Genomic DNA, 14,096 nt, shown 5'->3' with positions numbered 1-14,096 from the left:
AGAAATAAAATAAATGTAACAATAAAAAAACCAAATCCAGTATACCATCTTGGGAATAAAACATGACCCCTCTCTCTCTCTCTCTCTCTCTCTCTCTCTCTCTCTCTCTCTCTCTCTCTCTCTCTCTCTCTCTCTCTCACACACACACACACACACACACACACACACACACACCATGGATTCATGTGTCTTCCTAGCCCAGTACTAGTTTTAAAGTGCTAATGGCATGCTTGGGACCAGCCAGATCTTTGGAGGGGAGGGCAGGGTGGAATAGCATATGCACTGGAATAGAGAAGGCACACTTTGGAGTCCCATCAGATGACACTGTTGACAACTTAACGTGGAGCATGTCAAGCACCTCTGAACTTGTAGGATGGTCAGAGATAACTGGAGACAGACAGACAGACAGACAGAGACAGAGAAACAGAGACACAGACAGAGACAGGCAGACAGAGGCAGAGAGAGACAGACAGAGACAAAGACAGACAGAGACAAAGACAAACAGAGACAGAGAGAGAAACAGAGATAGAGACACAGAGAGACACAGACAGAGAAAGAGAGACAGAGACAGGCAGACAGAGGCAGACAGAGGCAGAGAGAGACAGAGAGAGAGAGAGACAGATAGACAGACAGAGAGACAGAGAGAAAGAAAGAGACAGAAACGCAAAGAGAGAGAGAGAGAGAGAGAGAGACTAAGACAGAGATAGACAGACAGAGAGAGACAGAAACAGAGACAGAGACACAGAGAGACAGAAGTAGAGAGACACACAGAGAGAGAGAGAAACAGAGAGAGACAGAGAGAGAGACAGAACCAGAGACAGAGACACAGAGAGACAGAGACAGAAACAGAGAGAGAGATAGACAGACAGAGAAAGAGACAGAGAGACACTGACGGAGACAGAGAGAAAGACAGACAGACAGACAGACAGACAGACAGACACCCTCAAATAACCTTACTACAAGCAAAATAAAGAACATACTGTACGGCTTGCTCAGGTGGACGTTTTACAAGTGTCATTTGAGAGAGCAACAAATGACAGACTGCTACAAGGGCAGACTACATTATAGCACAAATTGCTACTAAACGTCTGCATGCTAAAGCAGGAACTGCTCCTTTTTCTCCCTTTTTTCTACTGCACTTTATTGAGCTGGCTGGTCTTGCCAGCCTATATGACTACAGCACCCTGGAGAGCACTTTCTGAAAATCTGACATGCTTCTGGTGAACGCAGGAACAGCGCTGCATAGAAGTCATGAAGAAATGATAACATCAGCATTATGTGAAGTTGCTGGTCTCCAAATTCTAAGGCTTTTGCAATACTATACCAATGCTATATGAATGGCTATAGGCCCACCACATGTTCCATTAAATGCATACTAGCATTTAGGTTAGAGTTTTTATATATATCTTGGCCTGTCAGGAGGGGAAAGGACATACCATCCAGTTTAAGACTGCTAATCCAATTCTAGATTTAAAAACCAGCATATGCCAAAGTCTACAATGTTCTGATTAATCACCAAGGTGTTCTTTCATTGCAAAGCGAATTGATTTTTGAAGATAATTAAAATATTATCTTAAAGGACTTAAAGAATTTAAAGACCTTAAAAATTTAAGTTCTCTGTTACAGTGTGATTCCAATCTGTAACCCTAATTTCAGGCTTAGAGACACATTTTGCACCCATATGAAGCTTCTACAGTTTGGAATAATGTTCTTAACACAATGTGTATTTTAGCTCACCATATTTTTTGAAGACCAATTAATTTGCAGGCCACCAAGCAGAGTTTCGGCTAAAACAAGTAATGGAGCCTGTTTGTTGTATTCCAGTTTCAATAATCTTTGGATTGCTTGCAATCCCAGTGATTATGCCTCTAATCCTGGCGGTAAAGCCCAGCCATAAAGATTTAAATGAAAGGAATTTTAACATGTTGAAAATGTTAGCCAAATATGGTTGGCTTTACTTCACTGACTTTTTAATTCTGAGATATCATTGGCTTCTTTGCAGCTTAAATTGTCTAAGTTTTGAGGGTTTGTTTTTCTTTTCTTTGTTTCAGGCCCCTATTCAGTATGAGGTCTCAACAGGTGGCTACATCTAGCCAATTTGGGCTGATGTTGAAAGATAATAAACAGTACCAGAATCTAGTTAATACTTGAATGGGAGACCACCAAAAACTCCCACAGCTAAGGACTGTGGAACTTGAATGGGTCCATGTGATATAAATAGTGAAGCTTGATTTGGAGCCAATCTTGGCAACTTTAAGCCTGGCAGACTTCAACTCCCAGAATTCCCCAGCCAGCGTTGAGTTGAAGTCTGCTAGTCTTAAAATTGCCAAGGTTGGAGACCCTTGATTTGGAGGACATTTTAATTAAATATGAAAAATACTTGTATACACTCTTTGAACAATAACAAAGAATTAGCTTTGATAACAGAGTAGGCAGTATTTTTCCCACCTGCTCATTGAGCAGATACATAACAATTTACAATTTGTTACTATTTGCCAGTAATACTAGAATGCCAACAATTTTCAACAAGAGTGCTGGAAAACACCAAAGCCCAAGAGGTTCTGTTCAGAATTGCTGATTTCTTGCAAGGCATAGAAATCAACTATCTTCAAAGAGAGTCCCTGGGAAGAAGCTTCATTTGTTTCTTCTTTTCTCTCAATGAGCCTGTTCAAAGACACTGGGAAGGAGGTAGAGATGCGAAGACAAAATAAGGTGGGCAAACTTGTAGGAGGAAAGCTGTGTTAGTTCACGGTTGCAAAACAATCGGAAAGTTTCTGGTAGCACTTTATCCAACTTTTCCTATTTTATAAAAAGACATAAGCTTTTGCAAGCCACAGTTCAAAAAGGTGCTATCAGACTTCTTCTGTTGGGCAAGTCAGTCCACATGCACATAAACACACTATCTGACTCAGTGATCTAAGGGTGTTCAGTGCCAAATGAGGTTGTCCATCTTTGAAATACTTAATGATATAACACATAGATACATAAAAGCTGCACGTTGGTAACAAAAAAAAAGACTCCCTCCAGAAATACTGTTTTCTCACAAAGATGGTGAGTTGTACTAGTAGGAAATGAGAAATAATTACATTTCCTTTGAGAACTTTTTCATAGTATCACAAAAGAGAGAGAGGTGGAGGAAGAGATGGTAATTAAGGGTAAGATTGGAACATGGAAACAATTGAGAGATTTAGCTCTCTCTTAGGTATGAAAAGCAGCTAAATGATTTTAGGCTCGTGTCATCCCTGCCTCAACTTGAACGTTTAAACAAGAATGATCCTTAACTCCGTTTGTTGAGAAATGTATAGTTTACTAAAGGTCAAGTGAAAGACAATAGAGCAAACTGAAATTTGCATGCCAAAATCCCCAAGTGTAATTTTCTCACTGTTAGGTCCTTCCCATTGCTGGCCCCCATTGCCCAATCAATTTCAAAGAAGATGTTTTCAGAATGGTCACTTTTAGTGTGAGTTGGTGTGCAGTCTGACCTTGAAGCTATGTCTCAGGGAGATAAAGCTCCTTCCCTCCCCTCTATGGGAAAAATAGAAGCAAGAACGTTACATGCACCACTTTCAGTTCTACAAAATAAATCCATCGTTTAAATCTAATAATAATATGTTCTTAAGATCACTTTCATTTGCCTGATCAGTTTTATTAATTACTTAATAAATCTGCAATAATGCTCCAGAATAAATTTAGAAAAGGTACTTTAATCTGTAAACACTTCAAAGCAGCTGTATAATCCCTGGGAAAGGCATGGCTGCATTAACAAGTTGCAGACAGGATACATTTATGCTCTCGGGCATTTAGGGTGCTAAATCCAAAGCTGAGTACAGCCCATTAGTTCACCAAAATGTTTGACCACCCATATTTTAGATGAAATAAATCCTACACTTTGAATTCTTTTTCAATTTTTGTAATTTCAAACATTTGCATTTTTTAAAAAACACAAAATTGCTTTATAAAGACACAAATCAAGCTCTGATATTCCAACATCCAATCTGAGTGTCAAGCAGAATACAAGATGATGATGGTGGATAATTGATGATTGTTGACTGACTGATGATGATGATCATCATCATCATATAGCTTTATATGTTTCCAGCATCTTCAAAACTGGCAAGAACTGAGTTGTTCAAACACAAATCAAGATCCACGCCCTGAATCTTAAATATCCTTGCAGTATCTTAAATCTTCAATAAATACCTGGTCTCAAACAGAGTTTTTTTTCCCCTTTCTATTTGAAGAGTCTTTTCAGTAGAGCATTTTGTTCTTTTCCTGTATTGATACTAGTGTCATAGCTTCTGCCAGTTCACGTCCACAGAGCAACAATGTTAAATAAGCTGAGCTATAGCTTCTTGAAATCTGAATAAAGTGGGGCCAGTTATAGATGTTGTGTTGCTTGCCAAGTAGTTCTACAATTTTTCTACATCAGCACAAGCCATCAGGGAACATATTTTGCAGCCATTCAGTGAATCCGATTCCACTGCTCCACGCAAGAGAACAAATAGTATAGCACGTACAACAACCAGCTTCTGTAGGATTTTGGTTTCAAGAACACGACTTTTGTGCAACAGCTTGTTTATACTTGGGGCTCCAGATGCCAGTCACTGCAGTAAGAATACCTCACAACCTTTTATAAATGAATTAAATGCAGCTATTACTGCATCCACCATAGCAGTGACAATGAAACTTTGCTAAGTCAAACAAGCGAATGAAGTTGGTAGGTTTCTTTCCCTTTCTAATTGCTTTTCTTAAAATATAATCTATAAGGGCTTTCTCCAAACTAGCACTTTCCAAATAGGTTGTGATTACCCTGAGCAAATGACAATCCCGATTTAGAATTTGGGATGTTTTGGAGTTGGGAAAAGCGAGTTTGGAAAAATAGTTTTTGAGACCTTCTTACAAATTAATCTAAGGAAAGATTTATGAGCCCTCCTCATGAAAAACATACTAGAGCTCAAGTCTGTTATTTTTACTAGAATAGCATTGAGAGTCTTCAAGGAATGTTAGAGGGAAATTAGCAAATAGCACTTTTAAAAACTATTTTAGATATCTCTTCATAAGAATTGCACAGTTTTCTGCTTACCTTCCCAGAAGAGTCGACATCTGAGTCAGTTCTTCTGGGATATGAGCTCTACACAGTTCCCGTAAATGAGAGTTTTTTATACTTATGGCATAGAAGAGTCCTGTGGGATGGCATCACTATAGTAGTGCCACTTGTTGCTTCATGACATTTTTTTCTTCTTCCAAGATTCCCTCCTCCAAACTGTGCTTTTATCCAAATGTAGACAAGGGATTAATAGAACAGAATAAGGTCCGAAACTGTGGTTCATATATGGGCAACTTGATGGAGTTATTCACAACTCTTGTTGAGAGATACAGTAAATTTCAAGTAAGAGAATGATGAGCAATTTACTCTGCAGTTGTTCAAGTTAAAAAAAGCTAACACACCAACTTGATTGTTTGCAAGAAATTGTTTCACTCCATACAAACCCCAGACACATGAACATTTTGGGATTTATCCATTACATTAGACCCTTAGCCTCACTGCTACGGAGGAGGCAGGAGGGCAAAACAGGTCCCCAGTTGCAGAAAATAAATAATAGAAGATTTTATAGAAGGCAGTAATACCTCTGGCATTTGAACTAGTTGGTCCTTTACTCAGATTACAAAGAGATCTTGCTTCGTACCCGTCACCAATTCTATACTTCAATTTCTACCCCCAAAGTAGAATTCCCAGTAAGGAAGGATAATTCACTTTGAATTATTTGTCAACAACAGATGCAGAGTTATTCTGACATGGTCAATGTGTAATTTCTCTCATTTATTTTTGTGACCTGAGACCTCATGAGTAACAAAATAAAAATGTAAAAATTGGCCTGCTTCTTTTGGCACGGCAACAAATACATGAGATCTGGAACTACCTTACAAGTAATTTAGGCATCAAGAGTTATGAAGGGAAAAAAAGTGAACAAATCTAACACTGAGATCGCCAGCAATCTCACTGACCATGCTGATATCTTGGGCATTTGTCCAGGTTGCTGGACCTGACATTATCAAGGGCACACTGCTCATACTCAACACCCTCTATACTACAATCCTCAGGCTAAACCGATGTACTCAAGTACTGTTGAAGGTATGCCAGGTTTTCTTTATTATTGCTCACAATCAGGCATACCTGATTTCTGAGGGATCTGTTCAAGGCTTAGTTTTAGAGCTATAAAACTAACATGAGAATATTACATTGCATATGACAGTGAATATAATACTGACAAATATGTGCACACATGTAAAAGGAAATGAGTATGTGACAGAGTATCTTCCAATTGATAACAATTCAGCTCCTCTTCAAATGTGTACAATATTCCACTTTCTTGTTATTCTCTGCAGAAACAAAGTAAACAATATATATTTCAGATGCTGTATACATTTGGTTAAAAATTAGTGCTCACTGTGGATTATTCAAATCCAAGGATAGTGGCCATGCAAAGGGACGCATTTATTATTTCAACAACAGATGTGGATTGTCAGCTGCTCAAATGGTGTCACAAATGTTTTGGAATTGCACCCAAGGTGTCTATTACTATTGTTATTATCTTTGCTTTTTGCCACAATTGTTCTACTTCTATTTGCAAGTCTTTGCATTTTGTGATTTTCTCCAGTTCTTTCTCTTCTATTCTTCTGTGCCTGGGCATTGCAATGTCCAGGAAATAAATGCTTTTATCTTTCTTAATAACATTATTAAGTCTGAGATATTGTGTGGCAGATGCTTGTCAGTTTGAATTCTAAAGTCCCAGAGCACTTTAGCTTCTTTGTTTTCTATTATTTTGTGGTCCCACAGTTCTTGCTTGCAAACCATGGCATTTCTTGAAGATACCTTGGGGTACCATTGTTGTCACTTTGTAGTGTCATTGTTTATAGTCAGCCTGTGTGATCTTCTTGTAGTAGCTAACTAGGTGATCCATTGTTTCTTCAGTTTCTCTGCAGAGATGCCATTTGCTGTCTGTTGCTATCATCACAATTCTGGCTTTATATGCATTTGCTCTTAAGGCTTGGTCTTGCGCAGCCAGAATAGCTGTCTGTTTCTTCAACTTTCCTACTTTTAGCCATTGTGAGGCCTTGCTGCATGTAGGTTTTTTTTTTAATGTACTGACCATGTAATACTTTGCCTTGCCATGCATCTTTTCTATTCTTCATCTGGTCTTTTTTATAGGCCAGTTTAGTCTGATATTCAATTCTAGTTTCAATGCATCTATTTCACTATCCTTAGTTATTCTTCCAATTACCCTTTTTCTTATTCGATTGTCTTATGTACATGCAACTTTCCTGTCACTTTTGATCCTTGATAAATAGACTCCGTCAACATCGCTGCATGGATGAAGAACATTACTGTCTGTGTTTTTCTGCTCTTCCTATCCAGGGTTTCTAATTCAACTTGAATGAGCTTTTTCAGCTGTATATCTAATTATCCAGATGTAAATCACCTTGATTGTATCTCCACCACTCAGTTTGGACTTTTAAGATCTTCTTCACTCTCGTTAAGTATTTACTAAAATTCTTCTTGACATTAGTATGCTTGACATCAGTATGCTTGATGTCGCTAGCTTGAAAGATGCCCACATATTTGTAGTGATCATCTTCATCCAGTCTCTTGATGTTATTTTCATGGGGCATCTTGAGTCTCTCAATTTTCACAATCCCCCCCCCCCCATTGATGTTGAGTGTGATGCATTTGGTCCAGTCCAAACTCCATTGTAATATCTTGGCTGTATATTCTGACAGTGTTGACCAGTTATTCCATTTCAGATGATGTTTTTCTATGTAAAGGAGATGGGACAGCCATGTAAAGGAGGTTGGAAAGTCATGTAAAGAAGGTGGGATGGCTTGGAATCTATTTTTTGATGTTTGATAGTCATGACTTAACTTGTTCAGTATTGTTGATAATCAATGCAATGACAAACAGCAATAACTACTTTCCAAACTGTGTTGCTGTTAACACACTTTTCACTATGCCACAGATGTGTCCATTGTGCAGTTCCCATACTGGTACACAAATCTATATCTTCTCCACTCAGGAGCTACTAAAATTCTGTCCATTTGGATGTATATCAGCTCCTAACTCAGCACTAATGCAGTCCTCCTTTTTTTTCCAAACCTACCTTATTTCTTAGCTATCAATTCTTATCTCGTGTGGGCATTCTGATTAGATTTTTAATAAACTTCCTTGGATGTAAGGAGACATGAATGAAAATAGGTTAGTTCTGAGGTAATTTCTAGCAAATGTAACTGTAACTTAAGAGCATTGATTAATTATGGGGGCAAAAGAGAAAATATTACTAACATTATAATCATGTTCCTGTCCTAATTGGGCATGATTTTACCAAGAAAAGGGGGATTGGATGCTCATGAATGTAGTGTTGCTACTTGGTTCACATAACTTATCTTTACAGTAATTCACTGGACCAGCTGCAGTATCTCTATCATCTCAAAGTCTGATGTAATTCTGTGACATCTCCAGGCAGGATTAAAAAAAATCTTCAGGAGCGAGGTTTCATGGACCAGTGATCTGATCTAGTTTAAGACAGTTTCTTTCATTTTATGCATGTAGCTGATGTTATTATCACTGTGTTCAGTAGGTTGTATGGGGCTTTCTATCATAAACTAGTTTTCTGTGAAAATAGTAATACTTTATGGATGAACGTATATCCAGTCCTATCATAAGGCTTCCCCAAAACAAAAGGAAATATACAATAATGAACTATTGTACTTGGTGCTGCTGGTGAATGAGTAGACCGGTTTTTCAATCCCAATAACTTTTTTAAAGCTGAAGACTCATTCTCCCCAACAAATAACTGGTGTTACCATAGCAACCTTATGCATCTTATATTCTCAGGATATACAACCATAATCTTTTTACAGAAATCCAAAACATCAAATCAGGGATGGAGAATTCTCAAACTAAACTTAGGAAAATGTTTTTCTCTACATTTCAATCGATTTAAGAATTTTCCCTTGGAACATCCCTATTTCTATTTAAGTCAATTGTGTAAAAGTGTAACTGTCATCAGCTAATATTTTACATGTCATGCCTGGGGGACCATTCCCAATTACGTACATTGAGAAAAACACAGATTTGTTACCCAATATATACGAAAAGTTTGTGAGATGGGCAACTATATACGATAAATTTCAGAAATAAATACATGTTCATTCTGGAACTCAATAAAAACTGAACGATTACATTTCATGAGAATCGCATTCTATTTACATACAGTATGTCTCTGGGCAAAAAAATGAAACAACTAATAATTTAAAATATTTTAACATGAGCATATATCTTGCAATTATTTAACATTAAAACTGAAAATATCTTAAACATTTTGTGGATGTATCAAACAGCCTATGATTTTCCATATTAAAATAGTAATCAGAGACCATCCAGAGAATTAGACACATCTAATTGCATCTTGCAGAAATTTCATAACACGCAGTCAGAAAACTAGAGTAGCTGAGTCCATAAAACATCAACATTCAGGGTTGTTCATTCTATTTGGGTGTTTTAACATCGTATCAGAAATGCAATATGACTTGCCTTGCTCCATCTATCGAGGGATACCAAATCAGATTAACAGATGGTAATTATGTTTGATGTTATCCCAATGTATCTGATATGATTTACTATCCCATAATTGGGACTATCTAAATGTACTGAACATAGACAAGTAAACCAATTTGGTACATTTTTTAAAATCAGCAGCTCAGTATTCTTACTCTAAGAAAACTCCTGTAATTGCTCACATTGAAATGATTTGTGAAGTTTGAGATTTTAAGCACACATTAATTAGATTGAAAAAATATAACTGCAATTATGTAACTATTTTCAAAACTAAATGTATGCTGTTGTCAATATATCATATTAAAGTTCATAGCACTGGACCCAATATACCATATGTAGAACAAACCCATTGTAATTAATTAGAACTTACAGTACATCATATTGATTTCAAGTTAATATTAAATTTAGGGCTAGTAATCCAAGCATTTAAAAAAATAGTCAGCATAAGTTTGTATTAAACATTGAATTCTCTTCTCATTTCATGGGTTAAATCCAGAGTTCTTTTTACAAATGCAATATTTACTTCCTTTTGACAAGAAACTGAGATTCTGCCACGGAAAATGAGGAGTACCCTCTTCTGATCCCCTGCATCTTTTCTAACAGTTTTCATAAATCATCCCTGCTCCCAGTTGCCTAGAACAGTTTTCTAGAGGCTCAGACAAAGAGGAAGGGGGGGGGGGGGGAATAGCATAAATTGTTTCTGCTATCCTACCAATGATTCTCTGTGAACAAACTATTATCTTAGTCATATAAAAGAAGTCTCAATCGTGCAGTAAAAAATAAAATAAAAGCAGCTCTTTTCCTTCTGTGCTACTGCAAGAGCATTAGATCACCTTAAGCTGAAAACAGAGCTTTCTGCTGCAACTCCATCAACAATGAACTCAAGCCAGAATCAGGTGCCCATGAGGGTTTGGTCCGACATCTGCTGGTATAAGAAGCAAGTTCTAAACCATTATCGTGACTCTGAACTGACCCATTCATTTGTCTCAGAACATCTGGTCTTCTCCAGAGAAGGCAATGGGCATAACTCAAAACTATTTAAAGGTAACGCCATGAATGAACACACCATGAACGAACACGCACGCACGCATGCACAGACACACACCCTCTACTTCTTACATTTTTTTCAAGATGCTATTTAAGATACAGTCTGACAGATATGGCTCAGATCACTGGTGACAACTGGCTACAGATCTATTTAATTGTTTCTGTTTTCATGTGGCAGACATTTAAATCTTACAAAGAGTTATCGGGTGAATTGACAGAAAAGTGGCAAAATATCATTACTCCTATATGAAAGGAACCTGACGTTGTTTGCGTCTTGTGTTAGCAGAAGAACTTCATTTATATGGCCTGCTTTTTTTAAATTACTTCGTAACTAAATACGTGATATCAGCAAAGATATGAGAATTGACTCAGTCACACATTAGGGAAATAATCACATTATACGAATATTTACTTACTATCTCAACTTTTTAATGCAATTGGAATCCACCACTTGTTGAGCTTGAGAAGCCCTACTATTCAAAACTGATTAATTGGTCTTTGGCGGAACGGAGGACATCACTTCCACCAACAATGTTTAGAGATGATATACTTCATTTTATTTATTTTGCAACAACAAAATGTAGCAAATGAAAGCAACAAATTCCCTTGTGTCCCTTACCAACCCCCTCCCAATAATGATGTTAGAATCAGCATCCATTTCATCATCTCTTAAGGTGAAAATAAGTTACTATGAAATTAGAAACAAATGCACTTTCTTTGTCTATTTCAAATTCAGGTATCTGGAATATTTATATGATTCAGTTCTTTTGCTACAAAATCCATTGCTATGTCTGAAGACAACACAAAATTGGGTATTTTGTCCATTTCAGCATATTGACAAGTTAAACAAAGGGTGAGAAAGGAATGGTAAAAAAAAAAAGGGGTGGGAGCCAAGCCCAGTCTTTCAGAAAACATATAAATTTGTCAGTCTTCCTAGGACTGCAAACATCTTAGCATCTGCTGTTGCTGTTGTTAAAATCCTAGACATTCAGCCTAGTCTGAATCATGAAGCGATCCTTACGCATCCACAGAGATAATGTCTACCACTTTCTGCAGGGGGGGAAAAAAAAACCCAAAATATACATTTAAGCTAAAAACAAGTATTTGTGTTAAGTGTGCAGCACAGGCATGCAAACTCATGTGTTGTAAACAACTCCCAACTGTTTTACAGAGCAGAACCCAGGAGAGAGGCACACATCAGCCGCCTTCTATGTATTTACCCCTCCACTTTTTTTCCCACTTCCTCTTAAGCTCAGAATTAAGCCCACTCATCCACCAAGCTTGGAAAGAGCTACTCCATTGTTAAGAGGGATGAAAAACATTTTGACTGTCTAGTCTCCCCTAAGCATTGTTATTTCATCAGGGCACCCCGATGGGAGTCCACTGCAGTCAGATTTCATCCCATCTAGCTGCCAAGAGACGTTTGTCATTGAGGAACCAAGGATGGCTCTTCTCTCTGTCTATCTACTGCTCTGTTTACTGGAGACAAAGATCACCAGAAGTGACAAAGAAGCCAACATCACACTAAAAGAACCTCCCTCCCACCAGACCTTTTATCCCAAGACAAGTCTATATCAGAAGGACTAAAAATAGTATTGGGGGGGGGGGGAGAGAAGTGATGTCACATTATTGTTTTCTGTTTTGTTTTTTTCAGTTAGACAAGTTTTTCTCTCTCCACCTCCCCACCCCTCAACCCTGCAGTCCCCAAGACTGTAGTAACACTGACCACCTTCCCAGACAACAGGGAGGAAAGGGCAGAGCTCCAATTAATAACAAAGCTTTCCCCCAAATCTCAGCCAAATCTCTCCTCTCTCATGCATCAGATGGGTGGGTTAATAACAAGCACAAATACAGCTGCGAAGGGGGACAGCGAGAAACGCTGCATGTATTTATTTACTTATTTATTTGTTTGTTTGTTTACTGGAAAAAAAAGTGAAAAAGCAACACCAACCTTTAGGATCCCAGTTCACCTGTTTTCTTGGAGTCTCGATTGGAAATTTCATTGCTTCCTTTGCACAAGGAGAAGGGAAGGATTAAATAAATTCCCAATTTTCCCCCTGCCTCCGAGCTGCAGCCAACAAACAAATTAATTTCGGGTCAAGAGGGAAGACGGCGCCTTTCAAGAGAGGAAGGGAAAAATAAAGTAGTGGTTGCCAGGCAAAGATAAAATGCACGTGAAAGCGTGGAAGGGAAGCAGGGAGTGTAGTTCTGAAGAGCAAGGAGCAACGGTGGCAAATGCCAAAGTGAGCTTTGGAATAAGTGAGAAGGGCCAAAATAACCCGGGAGAAAAAGAGGGGAGTCTGATTCAAGGCGCTTCCTGGTTTTATATGGGCTCCAAGAGCCGGGTCCTCCTGTCCTTTTGCAGATGCTCCTCGGTTGCCCACTGCAGCATTACACATTGGGCTGGCGGTGCACACGTGAACGCGTCGTTCAGCCAGATGCAGAGCCGCGAGTGCCCGGGAATCGCGCCAGTCAGCCACTCAGGCGAGCTTCGCCTGCCAGCCAGGCTGCTGTGGGCTGCTGAGATATCTGGAGAACGCGTGGAACAAGCTCATCTCCGCCCCACCGACCCCGCAGTTGCCGGAGAGGAACCGAGAAGCCGTGCACGACGCGCGAGAAAAGGGCAGAGAGCTTGGAACCGGGGGAAAGAAAAGAAAAGAAAAAGTCATCCGCTCGCCGAAGGGAGTTGCAGCCGCATGGCTTGTGGGAGGGCGCAGGAGCTCATCCTATATGAATGCAGCAGCGGCGGCAGGAGGAGGAGGAGGAGGAAGCGCGAACTAGGCGGAGAAGGAAACACAGACTCGCCCGCTTCTTCGCCTTTGGTCCAGCCGCTCTCCAGAGTTCCTCGGACGGGCCCCGCCTGGCAGAAGAAAAAGGGGCTGCCAAGAAGGGGCCGGAGCGTCCGCGGCCTCAGGAGCCAAAGGGGAAAGAGGGTGGCGCTCCGGTTGCATTATTGGGGTGAGGGGCGTCGATGGTGGCTGGCTACTTACTGGCTCGCTTTCTCGCCTGGAGGAGGAGATTGCATTGCGGTGTTGTTAGGTGGAGTTTTGCAGCGGAGACGCGCTTGGCTGGGTTGGAGAAGCGGTCTTAGCAGCGATACCGCTTCGGGGCTGGGGGTGGCGGCGGGGTGGGGGAAAGGCGGGGGACAGAGCTCGGAAGGGGTCTCCTGCCACAAACTCGATGCGTATGAAGCCAAGACTGGCAGCTGTGATTTCACATTGTTGTGTAAATAATAATAATAGTAGTAGTAGTAGCAGTAGGAAGAGACTGAGATGAGACCTAGGACGGAGCGGTCGAGAACTTTACAACTATTGCTCGATGCGGATATCGGCTGTGTGTTCGCACGACACGATGAACCACGAAGTAGACACACGTTTTGGCGTGGTGGTCCAGACGGATGACGCCATGTTCCTCTTTCCTCCTCCCTGTAGTGGTG

The 14,096-nt window shown here is 39.6% G+C and overlaps 1 protein-coding gene across 2 annotated transcripts in view; it reads right to left on the bottom strand.

Moving 5' to 3' along the window:
- KCNK10 (potassium two pore domain channel subfamily K member 10) overlaps positions 1–13,600 on the bottom strand; it is a 58,884-nt gene extending 45,284 nt beyond the window's left edge. For both annotated transcript variants that reach the window (XM_081938252.1, XM_081938253.1), the window contains exon 1: positions 12,612–13,600. In XM_081938252.1, coding sequence (XP_081794378.1) covers positions 12,612–12,663 — 52 coding nt within the window. In that variant the 5' untranslated portion in view covers positions 12,664–13,600. The remainder of the gene's footprint in view (positions 1–12,611) is intronic.
- Positions 13,601–14,096: the final 496 nt, after the last annotated feature.

This window comes from Natrix helvetica, assembly GCF_964273705.1.
Source record: "Natrix helvetica genome assembly, chromosome: 1".
NCBI classification, from domain to species: Eukaryota; Metazoa; Chordata; class Lepidosauria; order Squamata; family Natricidae; genus Natrix; species Natrix helvetica.
This window is presented reverse-complemented; position numbering and strand designations above follow the sequence as displayed.